Here is a 27,908-nt window from a genome sequence, read left to right as displayed (position 1 = left end):
TGAACTAGGGGCAAACACAAGCAAGTTGTACAACTTCACTACAACCAGTCTCGGTTGTGTAAATAAAGCCGGATGAACAATTCAACGAGAATGAAATGGTAATTTCGAATTCAAGCGCCAAGTCTATCTTGTTCCGTCTATCTTGTTCCGTCGGTGATCATCTCATGACCCGCATGGCAATACAAAGGCTCAATACATAAATCAAATTGGTATCTCAAATCCTCCTTTTCATCATCTTCATAGGCTCGCAAAGCCTGTAAGTCACAGATCTAAACCAGAGTCCCGTAACGCCTGCACAAAGAACTGGCTGTCTAGGCGCCGCAAAAAGTTCTCGTTAATGCCCGTCATTTGAAGCCCTCCATCAAGAAATGACTGGAATTCTTGTGTCGGAGACACAATAGAGCTTGAGCCTTGACTGCTACCGTCTTTTGGCTTCTGACGACAGGACTGCATACTCTCCATGAGTGTATTGCAAGCTAGCTGGACCAACAGAGGTGCCAGTGTAGGTTGCAAGTTCTTCATCTCACCGATATTGCCTCGCAGGCGTTGCTCAAAATCAGACATGAGGTTCGTGTCAAAGTCATCATTGTTGCTCTTCTGTAAGCGATCATAATCTGGGCATTGTTAGCACTCAGTTCTTGCAGTGTATGTGGTTGAACACTAACACGGTGTAGGCACCAGGCCCCCTCCAGGAAAGATGATCTTGTACACATCATTCCATCTCTGTTCCTCGACCTCTTTGAGATCTGCTGCAGGGTCGCATTTTCTGGCTCTTGCGTGCAATGCCTTGGACTGGCTTGCGTTGATGCCTTCATGCTCCTGGGTGTTGCGACTCTGGACTTCGCAAGGTGCAGAGGCTCTTAGATGCCTAGAGAGCTTCAACTCTGTCTTGAAACACTGAAAGCAGCGCTGACACTCATATTCTGGGAGTGTATGACTGCGGAAGATGTGTTCCCTGGAGATATGTCAGTCGGCTCCTGGATGTTTTAGGGTGAACACCACTTACTTGACTCGATGGACTGTCTCCCACCCAGGCCCGCAGCAACTTCTTGAGTTTGCATAGCGTTCTGGGTCATTCTTATAAAAGGGGCAGGCAAATCGAGGTGCCGTAGAAGTCGTCTTGGATCGTTTCTTGTCCACAGACGTCCCGTCAGCTTCGTCTGTTGACGAATCATCGAGCTCAACACAGTCAAAAGCTCGCTTTTTTGACTGGCCAGGCACGATGATCTCTTGTTGAGGCTGATTCATCAAGTTGATTGGTGGAACTGTCTCTTCTAGACACTTAATTGGTCTTTGTCCCGGAATCGGAGCCGGTACATCCTCTTCAAAGAGAACTGTGGCTTGTCGCGGCACATCTGCTGGCGCCGGCAACAGTGAGTTTCCATTGAGTATTCCCAGAGCGTCAAACCACAAATGATTTGTGGGATCAATGGGGTTGAAGAGATCAGCGTCGTCTCCAGTGACTAGGTTGCCCAGCGTTGCATCATCTGCAGGGGACACACTCAGTGACGATGTCATATAGTGGCCATTGTGGTGGCCAGTTGTCCGTGATGTGTAATCTGAAGCACTGTGTCGACGTTGATGTCTTCGACCCGAGCCTCGAAGTTTTGATCTGACCTTGAGCAGCAACCACAGCCACCCAAATCGTCTGATCAGGACTTTAAAGGCTTCGGTCTTAGTCGCTGGGACGAGGGTTTGTGACGATGAGCCCTGCTGAGGCCTGGGGTATGGCCATTCACCAGCTGATGAGAAGCTTGGATGAGGACTGAAAGTGGGTTGGCTGAGAAGAGCCATGTCGTAGCTTGGGTAACCATGGGTTGAGGAACTCATAGGTAAAGGCGACTCCGAGAACCCATATTGTGGACGGACATTGGTGTTGATAGCGCTGAGACCTCCTTGCACTGCCCAGGGATAATTGGCCACCGGTCTATTATGTGTACCATCCTGAGATTGAGATTGGGCAGTGAATTCGGGTAAAGGTGTAGGGTACGAGTACATTGAGACGATGTGTTGGTACAGGAAATCGCCTTTGTTGATCTGAGGCGAAGCTTATTTATAGACGATAGCTTCTTGTTGGATAAACTGATTTATATTGTTGTATGGCGCTAGCCAAGTGATACTAGTTACGATAAGATATATATAAGTGTTGTATATATATCTTCTGAACTAGGTTTCAGGTTAAATGGAAATAAGATCTCGTTTAAAGAGCCGGGAATGAAGAGAGGCGAAAATGAGATCCTAGGGGGAATAGCTCGTATTTAAATCTGGAGGCCTTTGCGCAGCTGCGCATTTGCCTGTGGTTGGTTGCGAACCAGGAGCTGAGATGGCAGCAAGGCAACGGGACCCTCTGAAAGTGCAACTGAACAGCCCCCAAAGTCCCTTACTTCCAAGATAAGTCTTGAGCCACAAGGGGTTGAGAGCGGCTCTTCAGTCTTGGCTTTTGAATCCTTCCAAGACAAAGGCAGCGAGTTTGTAGTGAGTACAGAGGTTATAAACCCCTGGCTTCAGAGACAATTGGACAATCAATCAAAAAGAGAGTTCAGCGAAGCTCAGATAATGGTGATAATCCGCTAAAAGAGACAAGATCTTCTCAAAGAACTCTCAAAGAGACAACAAGGACAGTCCACAGAGTTGAGAGACTGTCTTGGAGCTGTCATGGGAATGGCCAGACTATCAAGGCTTGACTGATGGCATGGCACAGTCAGCTTGATTGAGGCTGTGGGCCCCCTCACACTAGCACCTGAGTTGTGCATGGCTCACCAACTTGCATGTAACAGCACAACTCACAAAAATGTGCCAATAAACCAACCAGTAAGCGGCTGAATCGATTTACCCAAGTCCATTTTGGGTATGCTTGACGCCAAATTCTATGTATGCCCTGAAAAACGCCCGACGCCTTGCATAACAACATGTACGAGCATCCTTACTCGGCCTGCGTGACTGGTTCTTTCAGTTGTTCATTCCACTCAAAGCCTGAAAACAAACGTCAGCCTGGTTTGGTTGAAAGTGAAAGGGTTGGGGGCTGTACGTTGACGACACATGGGGCATTGCCCTCTCGATGAATCTTGTTTGATCCATTCCAATATGCAGTGCTAAACACAAACGTCGTCACAGTCAGCACGTAAATATTCACGATAACCAAGATAGAGAGATAAGGTGCACTCGAACCATGTGAAAGTTGTGACCGCACTTCCCCGACACTGAGGTTCATCTTGAGTTAGTGAGTTTATCTTTATCGAGATGGTCTGATGTTTACTTACACAGGCTGCAATCGTCGCCTGGGTATTTACATGTCGGGCACGTCCCGTCAAAGTGGACCTGACAGATACCACAAACATCGTCTTCAGGTATGTCCCAGCGCCAAGTAGCGACCGTATTCCACTTCTTGATGGTGACCTTCATGATGTTTTGAGGAAGGAAAGTCACGGGATCGATATTGTAGAGATGAGGATTTCTGGGGCTAGGATCGAGACTCAAAGTGGCCGTGCAACCTCTGAGTGAAGAAGGGTCAAGGTTTGAAGCACTAACGTCGACGTGGGGGAGGCACATGAGCTCAGGTTGACAAGGTGAGAGGTCCGAGACTCCAACCGAGTGGATTGGGCTGTGGTGGTGGGCGCCTGTCCGTTTGGCGCTTCAGTGACCTCATCCGCTGAGGGCCACCCACTGAACAAGCTGTAGCCCGCTATAGAAACCCCTCTGACTCCGTCATCGCCCACCGTTGGAAATGACTGATGGGGGTGGTCCAAGCTCCCTCACGATTTTGCCAACCTCGCCCGCACTTGCGCGAAAGATATCATCCATTCAAAGTTGACTCGATTGGTCGTTAACCTCTCGTCATCACCCTCACTCGCCTCACGTCAAGCACACCAGACAATTCTTTGCGGTACTATCCCGCCGACGAATGAGGACGTAGATAGACAGTTAAGCCTTTTGCTGACTGTCTTTTCCTACAGTGTCTGGCCTACGAATTTGCATTTCGTTTGGCTCTGACTCTTATCAATCGCTCAGGAACTTGCCCTACGTCAAGTCACTGAGTCCGACAAACTCCCACCACCTCTTCCTATCCGAAACACAACATCTTTACGATGGCGTCTATCGCAATCTGCCGCTCAACAAGAGCTGGGATTCCTCAATGGGGCTCCAAGGTTTTCCGACCTTCCCTGCTCACCCGCCGAAACTTCTCATCCTATCTCGTCACCCCGAAAGAGCTTCACGAAGCCCTCAAGAAGAACCCTCCGTCGCCGATCAGCACCGATCCTCGAGTAATTCCTCTCTGCGCATCATGGTTTCTCCCCAACGATGGCCGATCCGGTATCCAAACGTTTCGCGAACAGAGAATTCCTAAGGCCCGTTTCTTTGACCTAGATAAGGTCATTGACAAGCGCAGTCCCTATCCTCACATGCTTCCTAACCCCAAGGGCTTCGCTGCTGCCATGAGCGAGCTGGGTATTCGAAAAGAGGACATTGTGGTGGTGTACGACAGCAAGGAGCTTGGTATTTTCAGCGCACCCCGTGTGGGTTGGACCATGAAGGTTTTCGGCCATGACAAGGTTCACATACTAAACAACTTCAAGCTGTGGGTGGATCAGGGCCTGCCTACCGAGTCGGGAGAACTCTACAGTATCGAGTGCTATCCTTATCAGATCCCCGAGATGGAAGAGAACCGAGTTGCAAGCTTCGAGCAGGTCAAGGAAGTCGCACAGGACCACAACAAGGAGGGCGCTGAGGGCGTTCAAATTCTCGATGCCCGACCCCATGGACGTTTCACTGGTGAATCCCCTGAGCCCCGCGAGGGTCTTTCTTCTGGTCACATTCCTGGATCTATCAACATCCCTTTCAGCTCTGTTCTGGATCCTGAAACCAAGGCTTTCCTCCCTAAAGATCAACTGAAGAAGTTGTTTGCGGAGAAGGGTGTCGACCCTCAAAAACCTATCATCTCAAGTTGTGGTACTGGTGTGACTGCCTGTGTTATTGATACTGCCCTTGAGGAGGCTGGCGTTGGTTCCCCTGAGTCCAGGAGGGTCTACGATGGCAGTTGGACGTAAGTGCCTCCTTTGAAAAGGCCATGATATGAATTATGCTAATACGTAACAGTGAGTGGGCTCAACGGGTGCAACCTTCAGAAAACTTGATTGTCAAGACAACGAAGGAGTAATGTGACTTGGTGTCTGGTCTGAAAGATGGCGGAATGCCGAGTAGTCGAGCTGCGATACCCTCATTAATGATGGCCTGTGGTGAACAGGCGTGTACGAAGAGAAGAAGAACATGGATTCCCAATTCCCCTCCGTGGTTTAGTTCAGTGTCTGGTTCAGGTGTCCGTTGAAGGACGAGAAAAATGGGTTATGGTTGTCCTCTAGCATCCCCACACTTTTGCATTGTTTTTCAGTATATATATGAGTGTGTATACGTGTGAAGCAATTGACTGATGAAATTGTCAATATTGAGTCTGAGTCTGAGTCTGAGTCTTAAAATTGACTGTATCGGACCGGGATGTTTGTGTCGCCGATCACTCATGATGGGCGGGGTGGCTTGTCTACACCGAGAATTGAACCATCCCATTTTCGGTGAGGGTCAAGGTGAGATCCACCCCCACTATATACTCTCACATCAACTACGGCCTAACAATTAAGGCACCAATTCCAGTTAGGGCTCGCTAACGTGAACGACCAAAAATTATGTGCGTTATCCACCCCACCTGACCCGGGCCAAAAAGTTCCAGTATCGCCAACACCAACAGCAGCATCTTGCTCTTGCGCAGACCACATCTTGCCTCCCACCCCCTCCAGCGCAAAACAACAAAAATCCTTCACAATGGCTGATCGTGGAGCTTCTCGCGGCGGTGGTTTCGGATCCCGAGGCGGTGATCGCGGCCGAGGACGTGGACGTGGCCGTGGTCGTGGTCGCGGCAAGAACGAGGAGAAGGAGTGGCAGCCCGTCACCAAGCTCGGTCGATTGGTCAAGGCCGGCAAGATCAACAGCATGGAGGAGATCTACCTTCACTCTCTGCCCATCAAGGAGTACCAGATTGTCGACAACTTCCTGCCCAAGCTCAAGGATGAGGTCATGAAGGTGCGAAACACAGTTCCCTGAATCTATCACACGAAGAAGCCCTAGAACGAAGCGAAAACGCCAACTCGAATAAACAACACGCAGTCTTTGGAAGGAAAAATCGGCTTGCTAACTCGTCATTCACAAAATACAGATCAAGCCCGTCCAGAAGCAGACCCGTGCCGGTCAGCGAACCCGATTCAAGGCCATTGTCATCATTGGTGACTCCGAGGGCCACGTCGGTCTCGGTATCAAGACCTCCAAGGAGGTTGCTACCGCCATCCGTGCCGCTATCATCATTGCCAAGCTCAGCGTCATCCCCGTGCGACGAGGTTACTGGGGTACCAACCTTGGTCAGCCTCACTCCCTGCCCTGCAAGGAGTCTGGCAAGTGCGGTTCCGTCACCGTCCGTGTACGTACACCAACAAGAGAAGCGAATATCCTCGAAGAACAAAGAACATGAAAAAACTGACTGTTTTTATAGCTCATCCCCGCTCCCCGTGGTACTGGCCTCGTTGCCTCTCCCGCCGTCAAGCGATTCCTCCAGCTCGCCGGTGTCGAGGACGCCTACACCTCCTCCGCCGGTTCCACAAAGACCCTCGAGAACACCCTCAAGGCTACCTTTGTGGCCGTCTCCAACACCTACGGCTTCCTTACCCCCAACCTCTGGAAGGAGACCAAGCTCATCAAGAGCCCCCTGGACGAGTATGCCGACACACTGCGGGAGGGTAAGCGATACTAGAGCTAGAGCGGGAAAGTTTTATGCTGGGAGCTGGAAACTGGTGCCGCGGAGTCACGATTCCTTGTGTTTCATTGCATAGGTTGGCCGGTTAGGACACGTCGGATCTGAGGCTATGAGAAATAATGGCTTAAGGTCTGAATGAAAAAGAAATTTCATCCTTCATGATTGCTTTTTTTGCAAAACAAACATCGATCCCCGTCCCTCATTATTTACCTGCGTGTTGTGATAAGGAATGGTGAAAATTGAAAGATTGGGCTAACCATTCAGAACTAACTCCAAATACCCGAGTCTAGCCAAAGCACCAATACCTAACAACTGATAGAAGAATAAAGCAATAGACCCTACTCAACAGTCGAAAAGCCGACGGCACTTACATATTTCACTACGAACCAAACAAACTATCATTATCCGGCTCCTCGTCCTCTTCTTGCTGCTCTGGCAATCCAGACTCCGGCTCGATTACCTCTAACTCAACCGGGTAAGACTGTATTTCAGTTGTTGCTTGTCTGAGCCTCAGCCGCTTAGGCAAAGCCCCGGGCAAGCCTCGTCCCCATAGGCTGCTCGATCCTCCCTGAGTAGTCCCAGGTTCTGTAGGGGGGACGGAGGATGGATCAGGCTCAGTCGGGAGGCTTGGGTCAATTGGTGAAGGTGCCTGGGCACTAGATGAGCGCCGTTCTGAATATGGGCCAGCCTGAGATTCTTCCCAAAGTTGTATCGCAGATTCGTCCATTTCAAGATCTTCGCTTCCAGCAGAAGAATCCTCCCCTTGAGCAGGCTCATCGGACGAATCCTCGGGCTCGCTGCGAGGCTTGCTCTTGGGAACATCGCGAGGATTGACCTTGGGCAGCGCACCAGGATCCACTGGGTCGTTTTTACGACCAAATAGAGCACTTAGGCGCTGAGTCCAAGTCGGTGGTTCTTCTGTCTGTATACCTACAGCAACATATTAGTCAGAATTTGGTGGTACATATCTCAATGCTTACCACTCTTGATGAGTTCCTCGATATGCTTCTTCTGCAGAGGCGTGTCTCCAAGGAGATACTGAGAAGGCCCGGTTGTAAAAGTCCGACGAGAGTCCGCTAGATCCTGAAACGTGACGCTGAAGTTCTCACCAAAGCCAGGGAAACGGTAGATTTGACTTTCAATCATGTCGGAAGCCACAGTCGTGGCTTCAGGCTGGACTTCGCCATGCAATTCTCGTTGAAATGTAGGCAATCCAGATGAAATGGGTGATACCGGAGGGGTAGCAAATCGTACTGAGATCCGTGGCTCCTTATTCGATCCCGGTGCCAGAGGCGAAGGAACAGGCTTGTAGAATCGCCCAGATCTGATGCTCTCAGCTGTCGATTCGCTTTGCAGATGAAGCGGCCAACGGTTAATGTCCCAAAACCGTGGTGCCTTGCCTCTGCGATCAGGATGAGCAAAGGACCAAACTGGCTCACGTCGAAGAGGGGACCGAGTCCGCAGTCCCTTTTCATCCACGCTGCGATCAATACGGTTTGGCAACAGCATGCTCTTGTTCTCATAAGCCTCGCGGAGAATCGCCTTTCGAACGACATCCACAGAAAACCTGTAAGACTCATCCTGGCATCCGTAAGTGATTTCGGGGTACCCAGACTTACCAAAATCATGTTCGTGCTGGCATACACGCATGATTTCTGCGTAGTCTGTCTGGGCGAAAACCTCGTCTACTGGTTTGTTGGGGTTATACCTACGCAACTCTGGTCGTGTTCTAGTATTTGATTCCCATTCATTCACCATTGTGTCGAGAAAACAGCGGTTACGGTCTTGCTGTTCGGGTGTAAGTTTCCTCTTGTATGTTTCCATCCTCTCTCGAAGGTCCTTTATCGTCCTTCCAAGTCGGAAGCAGAGGCGTTGGAAGAACCTATGGGTTCTAGGCATATCTTCCTCGCTAGCCTCTCTGCCACCCGCAGTCCCAAGCTCTACCCAACTGTGGAGGTTTTCAATTTTGGGAAGACCAAACATGTAGCTACCAAGATCCTCCGACTCTGGGACGCTGACGTCTGTTGAGATTGTCATGATTTCATCTTCGTCGTCGCTGTCACCACTATCATCGCTGTCGTCACCGTCATCGCTATCGTCATTATCGGGTTGATTAGCCCTAGTCGCTTGAACACCTCGCATGAATGCGTCCAGGTCGTCGTCAGTGTCGAGCCACCGAACACGTTGCTCAGGATGAAGGTTGGGAACAGAAGATGATACACTATTGTTCTCGTTCAATCTAATCTGTTAGAAAATAACTGACACCATGGACTGCATATAAGGGACTTACTTAACCACTCCCCTTCTTTCAAGAAGTTCCAGTTCTTCCAAGGCCTCCTCATTGGAGAATCTCCAGCGCTTCACTGGCCCATCACATACTTTATTGAGTAACACCATGAAATTAGCAAAGTCGTAAGAGGCGACAGTAGACGAGCCCCGCGGATACATGATTTCCCTGACTCTTTGTTCGAATATGGAAGAGAGAGGACTAGTGCCATCATGGTTGATCTCTGGGTCGACAGTGTTGGAATGGATGGATTCCATGCCCAACAATCGCAAAAAGCCTTCCTCCAAGGGACGGATATGAGCCAGATCCTGTGAGTCAGAGACAAAATCTTCGCCTTTGAAGTCCAGCTCAATTTCATCCCAAGGCCTGCCCGAGAGTCCCGCAAGCATTAGTTGCTTCATGCCGGCCAGGAAGGGTCGCGGTACTCGTTCGTCTTGTAAGAAAATACGCCTTAGCAGGGTTTCGCATCTCCTCAGAAACTCCAGAGTCTTCTTCATGTCGTGATCCAGAAAATCATGAACGAAAGGACCCAACCAGTTCTTGGGCAAATCCATGATGGGCTGTTCGCGTTCCTCCCATTGCTTGTGACTATAGCATTGTTTGACGGCGTGCTCATTCGACCAGTCTTTCCAGAAACGCTCTGCTTCAAGGTACCATCTATGCGCCACAGTGTAGCTGAAAGGGTCGCGAGACTCCTCTTCAGGAACATCTGCTACTTGTATAGTAGGGAGAAGGACACCTGCGTCTGGTTTCTCTGGAATTTTAGGTGGCGGCAGAATAAGTGTGCGGAAAATGTTGCAGACTGCAAGATTCTCAGAATTGTCCAGTGTGTTCAAGGTCTGTTGGAGGGCTGCTCGTTGACTTCCACGAAGCGTGGCAAACGCCTGAAGAGCGCCTGGACTGAAGTTTTTTCGGTGAGATTCCGACTTGAACTTTGCTTCAGATGCTCTGATCAGTCTGTCGGTCTTTGACATGCCCGAAAAGACGCACTTCTCAAAAGCGTTGTTCTCTTTCTTGACCAGCTCATGACGGGAAAATAGGGAATGAGGTGCAGATTCCCAGTAGTTGGAGGCTTTGGATGCATAAAGATCAATGTACTTTTCGAGAACATCACCAGGCAACTCGTAGTGAATATCAATGGCTGGTCGAATCTCGTTGAGGAGCAATCTGCGCTCGCCCATTTCACTTTGTGGCTTTTCGACAGTGGTCTCGACACCGGGAATGGGTGGGAGCCTCTTACTATGTTTTGGCCATACATTATCGAACTTCAGGTTCAACTTGGGCTTTCCATAGTGATACTGCTCAAAAAGCCAGTGCGTATGAAGCATATCAATAGCTTCATGGAGTTCTGCACCCCATTCTTCACCCTGCCAATTGTGAAAAAGGTATGAGAAATACTCAGTCAGCTCTGCAATCTTTTGACCCCAGTTCAGAGTCCGATCGATATCTTCATCGGCGAGGAAGTTTATCGCACGAGGGAGTAGGATCTCTGGCGGCTCAATCTTCCATCCCTTGTAGGGGTATAGATTAAAGTCGTACTTTAGACCACCGAGTGCTTCGTTATAGTCTTTCAGCCAAGCTACATTCTCCTCTTGGTGAGTCTGTTCACGTCCGGACCCTTCAACTGCTGGTTGGTTACTGCCTTGGTCTACAGGGGCCGTTCGAGTACTAATCACGAAACCGGGTATCAAAGGCCTCTGGGTAGGGGCAGACGGGTCTTCCAGATTATCTGCAGCCTCAACGGCGTCAATAGGGGTAGGTGGGATATCACTCGAAGGGCCCGCGGTTTCTGGATCAGCCTGAGTGGAACTTGGTTCGATTCGAGCCCAATGCACCACTCGGCCCTCGGGGCGTGCTCTAGTACGAACTCGCCCAGGCAAGTTAATGGTGCTAGCCAAGTTTGCTTGAGAGGATCCTTATAAAAGTTAACAGGAATAAAGTGTCACCATTCGTATGTTACTTACGCCGTGAAGATTCGCCGGCTTGCTCGTTTCGAGTCTCACGCAAGGTCTTCTTTTGTGCTCGGCGACGTGACACGGCCCCCAATCCAGCTCTCTTTCTACCGCTCACTAAGTCTTGGGCCCATAGTTAGTAGATGGAATGCCTTTGAACGAGATTGTTTCATACCATCACGGAGCTTTTTGAGGCCTAGATGGGGATATCTACTGTCAAATAACTTTGTGACAGCAATCAGGCAACTGGACGACCCCTCCATGAAGCCATCCAATCTTCTACCCAATATCAAGCGCTTCAGTCTAGCTGCGAACTCATGATAGCTCTTGTTTTCTAGAAACCGATTATATGATCGTTGGGCTTCAGGCGGGAGCCGCTCGAAATCGAAGCGGAAAGTCAAGAGAATTATTTCTGAGGCATGTAAGTATGTCTAACACACAAAAGATGAAGTCTGCCTTACCCAAGAGGTCCTGGATTCTGTCTGATCGACGAGCCAGGGTTGGACTACTCGCCGAAGCTGGTGCATCATCTAAAGGGGGGTTACCAGCCAGGTTCAGCTCGGGGATGCGCGAAGGGCTTCGCTCATCCACAGGCTCCGCCATGATGACTTGATAGTGATCTAAAATACGATATCAGACTCAAAAAATTATTAGACAGGTGAACAATGAGTGTGAAGGAGGTGGTGAGCTTCCAGGCCGGGTTGAAGAAAAAAAGAAAAGGAGGCCAGAGGAAATGGGAGATGGAATGATGTGAAAGAAGAAGAATCTATCTACTCTTCTTTCACCAGGTCAATACAAGCATTGACAGTTCCATACTCTGCCTAGAATGAACAAAGGAATGCATTCAGGGACGGCCAGCATGGGCATTGACATCTTCCATCATCTCATTCACAATAAGTCTAACAAAGAAGTCGGCACGCCCGCTCCGCATTGAGCACATAGCTCCCGTACAAAGCCAAAAATACACCCACTAGGACAAAATTGTGTCGGAGATGTAATCACGCTGGGTACTTAGAATGGAGTGAAAGGCGGGCAATCTGTTGTTTCTTTGTTTGTCAACGTGACGCCACAATCCAAGATGGTCGCAATTCCAAACCGGAAGGGGACAAAGAAATGAGCTGAAGTTGGTACAATTGAGCTTTTGTGCTGGCATAGAAAAACTTACGGAAGGGTTTGAGACAGTCAAGTCTGAACAATCCTTCATTCACTGCTGCTCTCTTGTCTGTAGCAAAGCAATCACGCAACTATGGCTAGCAAAAATGGCGGGAACACCAAGAAGAATTCCGGGAAATGGGTTCGCCGGCAAACAGAAGGATCAACGATTGCCACTAGGCTTGGACAGCGCCCAGGCAGATCGGAGGCAAATCGTGAAATCAACCTCAGACTTAGACGAAGCCAGCGACTTCAAAGTATGCGACCAGAGCCACTCCCAGCACCGCCTCACACGGTAGAAGAGGAAGAGGAAGAAGCAGAGGAGGGCTTTTCTGCGGAAAGTCAAGGGGTACAGACGGTAATGTCGACTAGTTCGCCTGGTACATCTGCACAAATGTCCTCTGCTCATCATGAGCCCTCTAGAGCCCGAAGGCCAATTCCTTCAGATTGGAAACCACCACTGGCCATTGGTGAATCTCTTGGGGATAATCTGAGCCGCCTGGAAGAAGCAGAGCGATCAGTTCTTCAGTGGGAGGCTATTGTCGAAAATGCTCGAATAGCTCAGCCATTAGCAGACTTATCTGGTCTCGAACAACAACTGCAAAAAGCCAGACAGATATTCTCACAGATGGAAGATACCGATGAGAACTTGATGCCGGTGTAAGTCGGCCCGCTTGAAGGGCTATAGTGACATATGTGCTGACCTTCCAGTGATGAGCTAGAGACAACGAAACAACGGCGGATCCAACGACGAATGAGTCTTTTGAAAGCATCACTCGATAGAAGTGAGTGTCCAGTTGGCGATATCAACATACGCGCTGCGATTCAGGCGTATGAGTCTGGGCGCATTAAGTGCTGGGACAAGTGGACGGTTCTGTATGCTGGTAATGTGGTAGACTTCTGTCCCTCATACGAGTCTTTTACCCTCGATCGAGACGAGAGGCTCGATCGATATCACGGGATGTACGGTGACGGCTGGCTGTGGTATGAGGCACCTTTAGCACCAAAGGGTAACTACCAACCTGAACAGTTAATGGCCGCCACTTGGGCCCAGCCTTCTGGGTCCTGGGGCGTCCTGGCGGACTACCATGCTCATGCGTGGTCTATCCACATGGGCTTCCAGCGTGTGAAGGGATTTCATAGCCGCTTTTCCGCAAGGTTGAGTGATCGTAACCGTAAGGATATTGGAAAAGTCCTTACATATGAGACGAGAATGAGAGAACTTGGCACGCCCGAGAAAGGCATGTGCTTTGTCGAAGATGACAGTACGGCGCCCCGAGTATGCTTTCTTATGCAACTCGACAGTGGCGCGACTCATCCTTCTCTGCACAAGACCGATATAGCCTATCTGGCTATCGACAGCAAGACGTACCCAGCGCAAACTCACACTACGGTCGTAACTGCAAGTTCAACCACAGTTGCTGCGTTGTATGAAATACGCGTTGACATCTGTCGACACAATGGGGAGTCACTTGTGGGAGAAGAGCCAGTCTTTCCAAACGATCGTCGACAAATTGGTGGGATCGTTCCAGTCATGGTATTAGTTGACTCAACAGAGGACCAAAGCAAACCATTGGACGAATGGTATATAGAGGCTTTGAAGAATGGCGAGGATGTCTCTGAGGAAGCTATGGCCGCACGTTATAAGGGCCAAGATGAATGCCGCCTATCTGGAATGCTTCCGTTTCAAGTGTGCTACTTCTCTGGAGCTCCTGGAGCACCGACCTTCTGGTTCGGAGAAGACCGGCGCGATGTACTCGGAGCTGATCGCATGCCAGGCCATCAACGATGGGAGCGGCATAAGGAAGCCTATATCGTAGAACGCCCGGCTGAGTTCGAAGATTTGGATCGCCCAACGGTTATATTTGAACACCAGGGCAACGGTATTAGACTTCTTGATAGGGACTCGAAGGAAGACAAGAGCACAAGCATATTGAGCATTGAAAGACAAAGCGTCTTGAAAGCAGGGGGGACATTGCAGAAGGGACCCTTGCCAGGCAATGGTAGCTCAACCAAGTCACCGTCAGTAAAGAGAAGAAGGAGACAATAATTGTAAACTACCGAAATAGATCAGCTGCACTAATGTTTTGCGAAGACAAGGTGGTTGTGTTTGGCAGAATTGGCGAGAACTGATATGGACTCTCAAATACAGTCATATTGCGCTGGGTTTTTTCCGTGAGAACAAGGTTTTCTCGAGTCCATGTGAAAAATGATAGATCAAAGTTGTAGCAGCGAAGATAGAACTCGAGATATCTAGATGGGGTCTCCAGCCACAAGTGGCTCCTTCATGCCGATCTTGATCTACGGCAGCGGGGATAAACTGCCCCTGGGCTTATTCCCGCCCGCCACGATCTTTATAGAAAGTCAATGCTTGGCAGGAATGAAGTATTTGTCCATTAGTTGTATCAGTAAATATCAGCATCTAGGAAAACTCATGTCGTATTAGGCGAAGAATGTTGCATATATCTCGGTACAATCTCTTGTAAAACGTTAGTCAATAGGTAGGTAGCGAAAACGAGACTCGGTTACACGCAGGTAATATTCATCCATGAAAAGAAATGGAACTAGCGATCACATGGATCCGATGGCCCAATCCAATGACAGCATCTTCATACTGTACCTTTCTACTAAGCGGGTGCTGCAGCAACGACCGTGCAGCTTAAGAGCATTAAGAGTTGGTCAACGAGCTAATTAAGAATAACTCTATTAAGCCAAGACATTACCTATATCGATGTCTTAACAGTGACTTGATCAATGTCAAATATCCAGGTATCCCAAGTTACTTATTCATATACAAATATCATTCATTTCGCTCTCATCATCGCCGCCTCCACATATTGTCTGGGCAGTCAGCCTTAAGTCTTCAAGACTGCCTTACCGAGTGAGATTAATGGATTTCCATCAAATGCTCTGATTTGGCAAAGGCGCTTTTGAATGCTGACAGGACCCTGTACCTGGTAAATTGATTACACGTCGAAAAAGGGAAGAGGAAAGGCAAGCGCTTAGCATTTGGGCTTTTTACAGGCGGGCTGGGGGTTTATTCTTTCGGTGAAAAAGCAATACTTCTGCCACTATTTCTTTCTTTGACGTTTCTCTCGTTTCGTTTCTGCGAAGGCCGCTGAGAGGGTTGCATCTTTCAGCTTCAGCTCCGATTTCCTTCCTTTTACCTGCATAAACTCCACTCTGCACTCCACGTTTAGGCTGAGCCTCCAGTGTCTTCCATCCCATCCCATGCCATTCCCATCCGACCCGACCTATCCATTTCTCTTTGGATCAGATTCTTCTTCCATTCTCTAGCTGCAAGCACTTCTGCTTATTGACCTGCTTCTTCCGGCTTCGGGTCCGATTCGAAGCTTGAACAACCCCTCCCTCTTCGGACGTCATCCTGGCTGGTGATGCTCTCGTCATTCTCAACAACATAGCGTCTTCCGATAATCTTCAACTCTCCGCGCTTCGAATTATTGACCAGAGCGTTGCTTGTTGCCCCCACCTAACTAGATCTTGGCAACATTGACGCATTCCTCATAGACACCCGCACTCTGGGAATAGTGCAACACCTCCAGTAGCTGGAGAGAGTAAAACGATATCCTTGCTTTAGTGGGAGCTGAAGGCTGTAGCCTAGGACCCAACACGAGCAACCGCCGTCTGTCTTTCGCACACAGCTACTGGTCTCGTCGCCAGGGCTCCATAAGCTTTCCCCTCCACCAACCTACAATCGACACTTAGCAACTCTTGGATTCATGAACACCACTACGTCACCAATTTCTCAGCATTCAGGCTCAATTCTGGCATCGCAACTCTCTACATATTCTGGCTCTGGCGTAGCCCGACGCTTTCGTCGCCATCGGGGCTCAGCCAGCCGCCCCCTCCGCTCCCGATCCCGCTTCGTCGCCGTCATCTCCCCCCACTCGACACCGCCGCTCTAGGTGCCGTTCCTCACTAGGATACTCGGCTCACAGGGCCTCACAAACCTTGAGCCTGACGCTGCATCAACAAAACCACGATCATGTCGGGCCCTGCGAGCGTAAGGGTCTCGGGTCCTCCAAACAGTAGCTTTCTCGTGGGCTACCCTGGTATCTCTGCGACTTTGGTACGTCAATTTCAGCTTCAGCTCGTCTTTGCTTACGCCCTCATCCTTACCTCACCAGTTCAAGTGCGCCGGACCTCGTTATGCTGACATTGCTGGTTTCTGTAGCCGCGCATCGAAGGAAAAGTCGAAATTCGCCCTGGTCAGGGTTTTTCCATGCCCGTACCTGTCTCCCTCGTTCGAATATGTCTTCAGCGCCGAGAAACAATACATCCCGATGCCGATAGCATTGCGAAACGACATCTAGGCGCCCCCCGCCGCGAGACCACGGATCTGGTCGGAAAAGAGCAGCTTCTCTTTCGCTGCTCTTCTGGGAAGGAGGCTGAGAGGATCATTGCTATGGATCTACCGTTCGTTCTGTTTATTCCTTTTGGTCGCGGCGGCGAAGAGTCGAATCGGCGTATACCTCCCGCGTCCCTCCAACTACCCAGCCGAACCGCCGAAACATACTACGAACTCGTCGTTACTGTCCAGCAAGGCCACAGCAACCAGTACAAATACACTTTTCCCATACCTTTACAACGCTATGATACACTTTCTACATTTGGAATGTATAACAAGCCCGAATCCAAATTGGTCACCAACGATAATATCGTACACCTCGGCATCAATCTGCCCCGGTGGAGCTACGGCCCCAAGGATCCCATCACAGTCTATATCAAACTGTCGCCAAACCTCGACTGGTTAAGTAAAGCGAAACGCGTCACAATTGAAAAGATTACCTTGACTGTTGAGGAGGAAATCACATTCAACCCAGAAGGTGATGAACCTACGAAGAAGATCAACAGGGTCTCGAAACAGACCCAACCGGTTAAGACAAAGATGCCAGAGGCGGGTTACGCCACGAATATCGGACTGGATTTTCCATCAAAGGATCTGAGAGATCCAGACGGCGTTGTCAGGCGGGGGAAGCCTCAATTTCCTCTCTACGAAGTCACATCATTTACCACGTCTTCTACCCTTTACAAAATCGAGTTCTACTTGGTTATTAAGGTATGCGCCCTCTGGGTTTCCATACCTCGTCTGCGCTAACAGTCCAAGGTCAATCTTAGTGGTGCTCGAGATGTAATGATACGACAGCCAATTGTAATCTGCCCCTTAGATCAACAGGCCTGTAAGGAAGAGATGGACGCGATAGAACAGGCGGCCAAAGACGCCTCTCACGTCGATCCGGCCAACCCGATGCTTCCAGCGCCGACTGTTATTCTCGCCAACGACCGCGATTCATTACGAGCATTGGGCCTGTGCATGGTTGGAGGCCAGAAGAAGCCATTCATTGAATGATAGGCTAGGAGGTCTAGGAATGGTTTTTAAGAACCTTTTTGCCATGCGCCACGCTCACCCGAAGATGGCAGGACGCCGTTGCGCCAATGAGCCGCAACTGAAGCCGCGTCGGGAGTATATCTCCCATGCCAGATCTAGCGTAACGGTACAACGGTAGAGAAATAGGTCGCACGACGGCATAAGAAAGGACCTGGCAACAACGGAACTGAGCTATCGAGGTTTCCCTCCAGTTGAAGTATACCCAGGGGTTTTTGCATTTTGGGGAAACTAGCGAAGAAGGGATAGGGCTCTTGTAATAACGGGCATAGTTCATGGCGTTCCGGGGAGGCTTCGGGGAAAGGAATGAGCACAGGCAGTGGGCAAGTGCACGATGTAAATGATCTACACGTTGTAGTGACATGAATGAAATATAGTGAATCTTATGAATCCATAGGTCTTACAGGCTGGTCTAGTATATGGGTAGATTTGATGCACAATGACAGCATGAGGAGCTGAAGTCGACCTGAGGGGCTGATACCAAGGAAAATAACTTCCAAGGACAATGGGAAGCAATGGGAGGTTATTGTACTTGAGAAAAACAACGGAGCGATCATTTGATTGCAGAGAAGATTCTTCCAAGTATGGTCCTACAGATACAAGCAGCACAAATCATCCAAATTCTCAGTCACAGCCAATAATAAATAAATAAATAAATAAATCAAACAGGACAAAACGTTTGAACTACGACAGAAACACCAAAAATTGAATCGCTGTTTTGCTAACTGGAGGGTTCGAACCTCCGCGGTTTCCCACTGCGGGTTTGGTTTCTGATAAGAACCTAAACACAGCGCCTTAACCACTCGGCCAAGTTAGCGATGATGATTCGTTGGTTGTTAAAATCGCTTGCGCTGTCAAAGCATATACTACCGCAACTTTGGCAGGGGCAGAAAATATCAATATCGGAGCTCATAGCTTTGCATAAAATTATCTTTCAACACCAGTTCACGTCAATCGACCGAAGGCTATTCTCGACGCCTACGAAGACCTTTCCGACAGTATCCTACGCGATTTCAATATCATCTGAAGCTAAAGAAAGCTCTTTCGCCATATAATCGCCATGGCTTTTGACGATGACGACAATCCCAATACCTTAGCACAACCAGCCAAAGGCACCAGTGGTGCTGCTGCAGAAGATGTTGATGATGACGCACCGGACGTTAAGCTCTTCCTATCCATGTTCGACAAGAACGGTGTATCAAGCAAAGCTATTCGCAAGGGCGAGAAGGATTTCGAGTCACATGGCACCCGTGCACAGGATGGTCTTCTCGAAGCGAGTCGCACTGTCTTGGATAATGTCCTAGGATACACCAGGATACACCGCGAAGATTCCTGGGTTCGAGGATGGTGTTTTCCCGACTGGTGGGCCAAGGTAGAGGAAGTTGGTGAGAAGGAGGGCTTATGGCTACGTGACAGAGTTGTCATGGTTGAGCATGAGCGCGGAACATGGCAGAAAGATATTGGAAGGGCGGTACCTGCACATAAGGAGCGCTTGGGTACAGGGAAACTCTGGCTTTTGCCTGAGGAGGCTATTTTCCTCATCGAGAGAGGCACCATGGATCTCTGGTGGCCAAATTTACAACTGGAGGACATACTACCCGCCGATGATGGAAAACCGAAGACGGACATGGGACTTGACGACTATGATGCCGGACTGCCATTGAGTCTTGAGGCGGCATACTCACTTTTTATCGGAAACGAGGGTGAGAGGGGCAGAATCACACTACCACAATATCAGGTTTACTCGCATCTGAAGCGAGCAGGCTTCTACGTTCTACGCGCGCCACCCTATGAGGCGCCAACACCCCAGTCCCAGACTCTATGGCAATGGCTGTTCTCATTCTTCAGCTCCGAATCACAACCAAAGCGAAACCCATCTGGACCTCTTGTTCAGCCAGGTCTTTACCGCGCTTATAGACCTATCTACGACCAACTTGCCATTCTTCCCCGCCACAAGCCACTGCCTACACCTCCCGTGGTTCATCCTCCCCAAGATCCATGGCGGGTTTTCTTTCATGTATGGAAATCAGGTGGCCCGCCATTCTCGAAAAAGAACCCACCACCACCTGATTTCCGCTTTGCGGTGGTTGACGCAAGCGACACATGCGTTCCAACGCTCGAACAAATCGAAGCTCTTCTAGAATCTACACCTTACGACCCACCCAATGAGGCTTGGAAGGGCCCTGGAGGACGGATGTATCAGCGACTAAAGCACGGACACCGCAACGTGCTGGTAGCGATTGTGGATCGCGGCCTCGTCAACTTTATGAGATTTGGAGAGGGAGCATTTGGAGAGGAGAGATTATTTGAGAGATTTGATAACCAGGGCGGCCAGAGAGGCGGACCAAAGACAGGTCGTGGTGGAGGCAGAGGACGCGGTCGTGGAAGAGGCCGCGGTCGAGGACGGGGGAGATGATGTCAGCTACAATCAAGAAATGAATGCAACGACATCTAATGAATTGACGTCAAAAACTGATCGCACTTCTATATTTGCAACGGAGCATGCAGATGACGAGCTGACGTGTGTCAGGTTTCTTCGAGGTGCTATAGTAAGAGTTATATCGTGGTTGACATGCTATACTGGCAGACTAAAGTCATGTATCGCAATAAACTACTCGTAATCATCGTGAAAACTCGTGTTGGCTGCACTCAACTTATTGTCGGACTTACAATGTCGGAACTTGGATTTGGGTTGGGAAACCTTGGCAGCTTCTTTTGGCTCTATGTCATTGGGACCCAACTATAATCACCACCAACAGTTTTGACGAGAAAACATTTGCAGCCCTGATACTTCACCCACGGCTGTATTCCAACATGAGACATGAGTCCGGGTTTAACTACATTAAGCAGGCAACCCTCGGCTAAGAATATCGACTGGTTCGCTTGTCTTCAAGTTCAACCAGTCGCAATTATGTGCTACCCGGGAGGCGTTTCACAGACATGGCAATTTCAATACAATTACACTCGGTTACCGTCGAATCTCTGGAACACAAAACCCTTGTCTTGAACGAAAACGACAGTGGCGTTGTTCCAGAGACCGAATATGCAGTTGTGGCGGACGAATCACATTGTGATTACAGCGAGACAGTATTTGAAGAAGTTGACAACTCAACTTGGCAGAAGTCGAACAACAAAATTGAGGGAATTAATGACAACACGGCATAAAAGACTCTGAAACTCAGACAGGCATATTATGATGATAGACAATGCAGAGAAGCATAATTGGCGCGACGCTGTGACTTGTCTTAACCACACACAGCAAAAGAGTTGGTGATTTGCGAGACGTGCATAATTGGCAGAGAGGCACGGTAACTCATGATAACCAACCAGGACGACCTAGCAGTGGGTATCATCGGCTCCTATTCAATTGAGAAGGAGTCTAGGGAACGAGAGAAAACTTGGACTTTTGCATTTCTGAGTGGCATAAAAACCTAGATAGGTTTAGGTTAACCTAAAGTGAACTTGTTACTGGTAAGCTCTTTGACTAGTATATTTTTGTCCCCTGATGTGAAGATCTCAAAGACTTTTGACATACCGAGGAGAGTCCAATTTTTCTTAATAATAAAATTCACAGGGGTTGCTGAATTGTCGGGACTTAGTGGGTGTGATGGGCCGATCGCGAAGACCCGGTTACGTTACGAGATTGGGAACTTTGACGTTGAATCTGATGACAAGCGAGTCATGTAATATGAGTTCAAGTTTCACAAGTCTCTGAGGGAAAATATATAGATGATCAGAGTCTTTTCGCACTTGGCGTCATTGGTGTAAACATGTCCATAGCAATTCATTATTTCGTAACCACTTGTACTGATATCTTGCTTGACTGTCTCGGCGACCTCCAGATGGAGCGAAGCTGACGAGAAGTCAGTCATCAACTCGTGTAAGCAAAGAAGAGGCAGGATTCGAGAAGACTGGCCGCGGGCGCTATGTCGGCATGGAGCTATTTATCCGTCCTTAGCCTCGCCACTATGTGCGTTACTGTACAATTCTGTACATACAACCGCCGGTTGTTGAGATGAGCTGAGTTGAGCTAATGTCCGTTGGAGTTTCGAGGGTTGATACCCTTTTTCGTTCTCAACCTCGGCAGTTTCACGGTGTAATTGAGTTGTCGGCCAAGTTTACCATATGGCTGTGAGTGAGTTCAAAGGGACAGTTGCCATCAAATATTCATGTGAGATTGCCCAAGAGCTAAATTGGCTGACGGCTCTCACAGGAAGCTGAACTGCAATAGAAGACAAACGATGCCCAAATTGAGAGGCGTGAGGTAGCGTCCAGATAGGGCGTGCGCATAAGCGCGGGAGCCATGAGGTTGCGAGATTACAGATTTTCCCGCAAAAAGACTCGCGTTTCTCTATTGGCTATCGTCCAGAACTGGAACACAATGCTGTTACGTGATTGGCTAAAAAGGGCTAAATATGTCATCATAATCATAACGTACTGGCACTATTCAATCAGCACATGCCTCAACTTTTCACTTTCCGGCATATGCAACATGAGGATATTGAGTTTTTGGAGTGCTACCACAAGTCAAGGTTTCAAATTAACAACGTGAAAGTGCCGAATTGAGCTAATTTTGTTGACGACAAGGAGAAGAGAAGACAAGACAAGACAAGACAAGGACGGGAGAGTTGTCGGGACTTGTGATGTGATGTGGAAGGGTTTACTTTTATTGGCTTGAGCTTGTGACTATTTGATGGGAATCGTGGCATCATTGCTGCTATCAAGCCAGGCTTGTCTTGGCGCTGTGCTGCGCTGCTGCTAGGGGGCGGTGTTGCGCTGGCTGGCTGAGCCGATCAGTCACAGAGGATGAATCATTCATTACCTAGGCGCGATTAGTGAGTGGCAGGAGAACGAATTGTTGTATCACTCTGTAACCAGACAGAACTCGCTACCAATTTGGAACCTCGTATCCTTGGCATTTCGCCTACACGTCTATTGTATTCATGGGGCATTTGGAGCGGTGCCAGTGTATGCGTCAGTAGTTGTCAACTAGCACGGGTAGAATGATGCACAGCCCAATAGGTGCCAATGAGGGGAATCGGAAAGACACGTTGGAAATGATGCAACGTGATAAAGTTCAATAAAAATATGTACATGGGCTAGATGGGCCATTGTTGATTAGAGTTGCTGTATCGGCACATCGAGTACAGAACTTGACAACACCTTATCTAAGAGACTGTGAACCTATGGGGGTGACTGAGGATATTCATAGGCGTGTACGTAGCATTGCATGAGTTGGTCCAAAGCGTCCACCTATGAGATGTTTCATGAGCGAGCATTCGCAACCACAAGAAAGGAGATTCATCATCAGACAAAGAGGTCAGAAAAAATCAGTGTAGAAGTGATGAGTGGGTATAAAAAGGCAAATATGGTTGAAAGGGAGATGATGGGTGGAAGCACTGATGGCTGATACGGAACTCTCTCTATGGTCAACTACACAACTACCTTTGTGGTCATTTAAGTATGCGTAGAGTTGATCCCGAGTTACCTGATAAACGCAATAAACCTTGACGTTCTCCCCATTCTGGTTCGTTGTTGCTGCTCTTGGTGCACCTCAAGTGTGATGTTGAATCAAGGCTGGCAACTCTCGTGGCCAATCAGAACAAGCCAGGTTGATGTCGTAAATCTCCAATACCGAAGAATGAGAATCGAAGGCACAGTCACTCAATGCAGTTCAGTGAGGGGGCGAGCCAAGGTCTTCAGGTCCAAGAGCCAATCCTAGTAACCAAGGGAGAAAGTTTAGAGTAACCGACCAGTCACAACAGTAAGTATCGTGTCAGTGCTGATACAGTTGCAGAACAAGTTGTCCAAGCATGAGATACTCTCGCCTCCAAGGGTTCAACTGATAGATAGCGTTGGCTTGTCATTGATTCATTTCGTAAGATTTGACCAAGGCATCTATAAATCCACTCTTTTCTTCTACCGTTTCCACACAACTTCTCTTCCGGGCTCCCTGGCAATTCCGTTACGACGCAAGGTAACTGTTGACTTTTGCCTTAGCTCTTTGCAGGGCCCCACACGCCCCCATTTTGAGATTCCATGTCTGGGCTGCTTTCTGCTTTACTTACTATTCATTCTCCCGTCCGTTCTCAACCTAACGTTAACTTATCCCTTTCCTACCTACCTAATTCCTCTTCCTCGACTATTCATCTTCAACTCGGCAGTCTCTCACTCTTTGAGCTCTGTTCACGTGCAACTACCTCTGAGTTATCCTGTACGTAATCACTTCTCTTGTCCTTACTCGTCAACTTCCTATCTGCCAAGTTGGTAAACTAACTGCGCTTATTGTCTTTAGCCTTGGCCCCCCGGCTCTAAGATTCCAGAATCAGATCCTCAACCAACCAGGGTGTTGGTCTTGACTCTCCCATTCCTGCTCCCCGACGCCATCCACTTCAACTTTACCTGAGGTGACCTTATTTTATTTCATCTCACCTCACCTCCCAAGTTGTGGCAGTGGCTGTACTAGTTAGTCTTCTGCCTTGCCTTACCTTATTAGCCTCAGGTAATACCCAAGGTAATTAATTGGCAACCTGAGTTGCGACCATTGACGCGCAAGTCAACTCACTTCTTTTCTTGCAACCACCTAAACTCGATTTTTGATAACGCGCCATCACCTAATTCTCTGCCTCCAGTCTTTTTCTTGACCCCCAACGGTCAATCCAATTGCATTTTCATCAACTGAAGCCAGTCAACCAACGACAACTCTTTCGCGCTTCAGTATAACCAAGTGAGGTATTCCTTCAAGTCGCGTCATGGAAAATACGGACAGCGACAAGCCCAGGCCGGTTGCGCCACCGGAGCCCATATCACCCGCGCTCTCTTCTGGTGCTCCCAAACCTTCAACTTCAAGAGCTGCCTCACCAGCTCGTGTTCCAACGCCAGATTCTGCCCGCGCCATAAAGGTTAAGAGCCCTTTGGTTGAGAGCGCGCCCGTCAACGTTGCAACAACTGCTATATCTGCCACCACAGCACCTCGAGCCGCATCTCCGCCAGCAGCTATGCCGCCATCACCATTACCGAGGGCTTCAACTCCAGCTCCAGTTACCAAGGATCGCGCTCCATCACCGGTGAACGCGCATTCACCTAGTGCTGCTAACGGAAAGTCGCCAGTTGTTGCTCCGTCTGCCGCTATAAGCGCATCACCAAGGCAAGTCATGTCTCTGTTGTTATGGGGTGTCCCTCTTTCTTTTGTCCTCAACCCCTTCCCAGACTCATCAAAACATTCACGTCGTATTCGATTGCTTCGCCATCATGTCTTCGCGTCCTCAGCCAGTCAAGTGATTGAGCCAGAGAGTGAGCGAGTGGCGTGGCTTCGAACAAGGGTTTACGGCCTAAGTTAGTTGGCATTGCCCGATTTGTCAACACAAGGGCAGTTGTTGTTGACCGCATCTGGCCTGACTGTATCTCATCGTGATTTCTCGAAAGATACGGTGACTTTCTGAATCTAGTTACCGTTGAGCCAAGGAAATGACAGGATTTGATCCCAAGCGGTGTCGAATGTTGCCCAACATGAACCGAATAGGCTGAATCACTCTCTCACGGCCGCAAGTTGCTTTCACACTCTTTAGTTGGAGGTGTTGCAGCAACCACCGCAACTTTCCAGCTTCAATGACAACTGGTAGCAGCAATTGTCTCTCTCTCTCTCTCTTGTTTATCTTGGCCCAGACCTTCTTTCCTGCCCACGCTTTCATCTTTGTTTTTGTATTATTTCCTTATGTTTTGTCTCTGCATACACCCTCTTCTTTCAAAGTTTTTGACGAAATCAACTATTCTTTTGGCCCTATACTGGAAACAAGGAGGATTTTGGAGCCAGCCACATGCTCTCACATCTATCCTCAGGGTGTGGACCCAAGACTATGGTTTCTGTCAAAAGCCTTAGGTACTACCCCAGTTCTTCCTCCCATTCCCCCTTTGGTCTCACATCCTTGCCCCTGCAACATCGTCATCTTTCACCTCGTACTGTATCATACACCCCTGCAACCACACCAGGCTTCATCAACCTAACGAACATCACCTCAATTTGACGATGGATTCGGGATCCCGCCAGCCTCAGCCCGTATCCTTTCTTGCCCTATGCCTTCTACACCGGTTCTTAATTAAATCGAGTGGTCGGGCATCTCACTTTCTGCCCGAGTTCAGCAGTGGTCGACTTCATTCAATGCATTTGTCTTATATCACCCTGCGTTTCAGAATATAGCGCTGGCCAATGAATCACATCTAACTCAACCTCACAGACAGATCAACGGTCGCAAAATTTCCATCGGCGACGTAGACGCTGAAAGCGAGCTAAGTGAGCCGGCGAGCACCCTGCATTCTCCGTCAGGAGTTGACTTCAACGAACTTGAGGACGAGATAGTGGTGGGCGCCCGCACTAACGGTATTCGCAAATCATCCCCTCTTCGGCCAGCATCTGAAGGCGAGGACGAGATTATGGGAGATGCTGAGGATGAGCCCGTGGCTTCCCACTATCCAAAGAGAAAACGCAACTCCATTTTCCAGGGTCTGAATGAGAGGAAAATGGAGCCGGTGAGGTCTCTCGCCGACGAACGACAACCACAAGCTTCTGCAACGAAGGGCAAGCCTCCACGCTTAAGCACCGGAAGCGTCAAAGGCGTCACCATTGGATATTGGAGAGACTCAGAGGCTCCTACAGTGGATCTTAAACATGCCGTCATTGGTTTCATTGATGTTCGCGAGCGATTACGGACCCGTATCCAGCCCACCACATTATCTGGAGAAACCATATCAGATGAATACCCCTTGCCACCAGGACCTGGCGGAAGTTGGGTAACATTCGACAAGATTGTATTTTTGGATCATCTTGTGGGCTTAGACCAGCTACAGGTCAAGGAGTATGTCAAGATTCGCGCCGAAGCAATTGGGACAGACGAGCTTGAGGGAGAGAAAGCTGCTGCTGAGAAAGCTGCCGCTAAAGAAGCAGTCCGCCGGGCGAATCTCAACTCCACTGCCGAGCACGGCACAAATCTACCTCAGGTTGCTTATGGCGTTGATCTTCCCGAACACTTGCAACAGAATCGCGATGCCAAAAGGAGGAGGACGAGCGGAGGGTTTGCGCCAGCCAACCCCCCTCCGTCAAATGGCCCTGTCATTGAACATACTCCCATTCAGCCAGCCCCCGGTGGCCCGCAACCTCTGCGACATACCGTCGATCCCCTACCCGGCTCCAGACCTACTCGAATTCTTATTGGGCATTGGGCAAAGTCTAACTCGCCGGACCCTAGGGATCGCCATGCAGTATACGGTATCTTGGGACAAAATGATATGTTCCGCGTCAAGCTAGTACGAGAGACGCGCGATGGACGTTTCGTTGAAGGAAATTTCCCAGCTGGGGCTGGTGCACTCTGGATTGCTTACGAGGAAGTTGCCTTCGAGCCGCACTTGAAGAACTTAGCACGGAACGAGATCAAGGAATATTGCCGTGTTCGACAGTATCAGATAGACATGGGAGAGAAAGAAGGGGAGCGAACCTCGAACGAGACCAAAGCTGTTTATGAAGCACAGGCAAGGGCTGCGGGAACGAATTACAAGGCACCTGCTCCCTTGTCTATTGCACCCGCTCTGCCCCGTCTTCCAGGCGATTATGGCGAAGAACCTGATCAGACAGGGCGAATGGGGTATGGCGGGCACGAGTTGCGTCAGAGTCGCCGCGTCGAGGCCGCCAGAGCCGAAGCACGCCAGTCATACATAGATATCGACACTACTCCTCCTCAGCCTGCGGCAGCTCCTCGTCAAAGCACGGGCAGGACATCGTTAAACAACAATGCGATCGAAAGAACATCTGCTCTAGCGGAGCGCGAGATTGCACGCGTCGAACTCGCTCAGGAACGCGCTCATATGCAAGCAGCGAACCGTGAACGTGCAGCAGCCGCGGCCGCTCAGGCAGCCCAAGCAGCTGCAGCGAATATCCCTGGCTTAGCTGTTAACGGGCGGCAACAATTACACGAGCGGGATGAAATGCAACGACTGAATAAGGTCTGGGCACGCCAGGAAAGCCTCCGCCTAAGAACGAATGCCGAGGATGCAAAGATGTACGCCGGGGTGAAGTATGAACGCAAGACGCAAGGTCCATTTACTGGAAAACTCGTTTCGCAAGGCACCATTATCAACATTGACGGCGAGGACTACATAGAGTACCGTGTCCTCGCCAAGCCGTCGTTCTTCTAGAATGACGATTTAGGCGTATCAGTACTGGGACGCACACATCATCTCCGACGAAGTGAGGGCTTGGAAGAAGAAGCAAAGCTCGATACATCACCGACTCACATTACCTTTAATATTTATCTACACATCGCCTGC

The 27,908-nt window shown here is 49.3% G+C and overlaps 9 protein-coding genes and 1 non-coding gene across 10 annotated transcripts; 6 read left to right on the top strand and 4 right to left on the bottom strand.

The window, feature by feature from the left end:
* Positions 1 to 261: 261 nt before the first annotated feature.
* FPRO_00427 (uncharacterized protein) lies at positions 262 to 1,998 on the bottom strand (the record flags this gene model as incomplete). The annotated part of the gene is made up of 3 exons (XM_031225403.1): positions 262 to 614; positions 666 to 955; positions 1,007 to 1,998. 3 exons carry the CDS (start codon positions 1,996 to 1,998, stop codon positions 262 to 264), a joined length of 1,635 nt encoding a protein of 544 aa, XP_031076043.1.
* A 925-nt stretch (positions 1,999 to 2,923) lies between these two features.
* Positions 2,924 to 3,402, bottom strand: FPRO_00428 (uncharacterized protein; the record flags this gene model as incomplete). The annotated part of the gene is made up of 4 exons (XM_031225402.1): positions 2,924 to 2,973; positions 3,029 to 3,092; positions 3,163 to 3,200; positions 3,261 to 3,402. The coding sequence occupies 4 exons, from the start codon at positions 3,400 to 3,402 to the stop codon at positions 2,924 to 2,926; spliced, it is 294 nt and encodes a 97-aa protein (XP_031076042.1).
* A 683-nt stretch (positions 3,403 to 4,085) lies between these two features.
* On the top strand, positions 4,086 to 5,155 carry FPRO_00429 (related to thiosulfate sulfurtransferases; the record flags this gene model as incomplete). Its single annotated transcript, XM_031225401.1, has 2 exons — positions 4,086 to 5,041; positions 5,095 to 5,155. The coding sequence occupies 2 exons, from the start codon at positions 4,086 to 4,088 to the stop codon at positions 5,153 to 5,155; spliced, it is 1,017 nt and encodes a 338-aa protein (XP_031076041.1).
* A 656-nt stretch (positions 5,156 to 5,811) lies between these two features.
* On the top strand, positions 5,812 to 6,790 carry FPRO_00430 (putative 40S ribosomal protein S5; the record flags this gene model as incomplete). Its single annotated transcript, XM_031225400.1, has 3 exons — positions 5,812 to 6,069; positions 6,203 to 6,460; positions 6,533 to 6,790. The coding sequence occupies 3 exons, from the start codon at positions 5,812 to 5,814 to the stop codon at positions 6,788 to 6,790; spliced, it is 774 nt and encodes a 257-aa protein (XP_031076040.1).
* Positions 6,791 to 7,172: 382 nt separating this feature from the next.
* Positions 7,173 to 11,635, bottom strand: FPRO_00431 (uncharacterized protein; the record flags this gene model as incomplete). The annotated part of the gene is made up of 6 exons (XM_031225399.1): positions 7,173 to 7,723; positions 7,774 to 9,032; positions 9,084 to 10,995; positions 11,045 to 11,155; positions 11,208 to 11,444; positions 11,494 to 11,635. The coding sequence occupies 6 exons, from the start codon at positions 11,633 to 11,635 to the stop codon at positions 7,173 to 7,175; spliced, it is 4,212 nt and encodes a 1,403-aa protein (XP_031076039.1).
* A 643-nt stretch (positions 11,636 to 12,278) lies between these two features.
* On the top strand, positions 12,279 to 14,234 carry FPRO_00432 (uncharacterized protein; the record flags this gene model as incomplete). The annotated part of the gene is made up of 2 exons (XM_031225398.1): positions 12,279 to 12,844; positions 12,896 to 14,234. The coding sequence occupies 2 exons, from the start codon at positions 12,279 to 12,281 to the stop codon at positions 14,232 to 14,234; spliced, it is 1,905 nt and encodes a 634-aa protein (XP_031076038.1).
* Positions 14,235 to 16,190: 1,956 nt separating this feature from the next.
* Positions 16,191 to 17,555, top strand: FPRO_00433 (putative arrestin domain protein; the record flags this gene model as incomplete). Its single annotated transcript, XM_031225397.1, has 3 exons — positions 16,191 to 16,274; positions 16,380 to 17,264; positions 17,313 to 17,555. 3 exons carry the CDS (start codon positions 16,191 to 16,193, stop codon positions 17,553 to 17,555), a joined length of 1,212 nt encoding a protein of 403 aa, XP_031076037.1.
* Positions 17,556 to 18,310: 755 nt separating this feature from the next.
* On the bottom strand, positions 18,311 to 18,408 carry tRNA. The gene is given in 2 exon segments: positions 18,311 to 18,352; positions 18,372 to 18,408. It is a non-coding gene; the product is annotated as a tRNA-Leu (tRNA).
* Positions 18,409 to 18,651: 243 nt separating this feature from the next.
* On the top strand, positions 18,652 to 20,007 carry FPRO_00434 (uncharacterized protein; the record flags this gene model as incomplete). Its single annotated transcript, XM_031225396.1, has 1 exon — positions 18,652 to 20,007. One exon carries the CDS (start codon positions 18,652 to 18,654, stop codon positions 20,005 to 20,007), a length of 1,356 nt encoding a protein of 451 aa, XP_031076036.1.
* A 4,336-nt stretch (positions 20,008 to 24,343) lies between these two features.
* FPRO_00435 (uncharacterized protein) lies at positions 24,344 to 27,776 on the top strand (the record flags this gene model as incomplete). Its single annotated transcript, XM_031225394.1, has 2 exons — positions 24,344 to 24,711; positions 25,826 to 27,776. The coding sequence occupies 2 exons, from the start codon at positions 24,344 to 24,346 to the stop codon at positions 27,774 to 27,776; spliced, it is 2,319 nt and encodes a 772-aa protein (XP_031076035.1).
* Positions 27,777 to 27,908: the final 132 nt, after the last annotated feature.

Source organism: Fusarium proliferatum (genome assembly GCF_900067095.1).
Source record: "Fusarium proliferatum ET1 genome assembly, contig: FPRO_scaffold001, whole genome shotgun sequence".
In the NCBI taxonomy this organism is placed as follows: Eukaryota; Fungi; Ascomycota; class Sordariomycetes; order Hypocreales; family Nectriaceae; genus Fusarium; species Fusarium proliferatum.
Note: the sequence above shows the minus strand (reverse complement) of the source record. Positions and strands in the feature narration are given on the sequence as shown.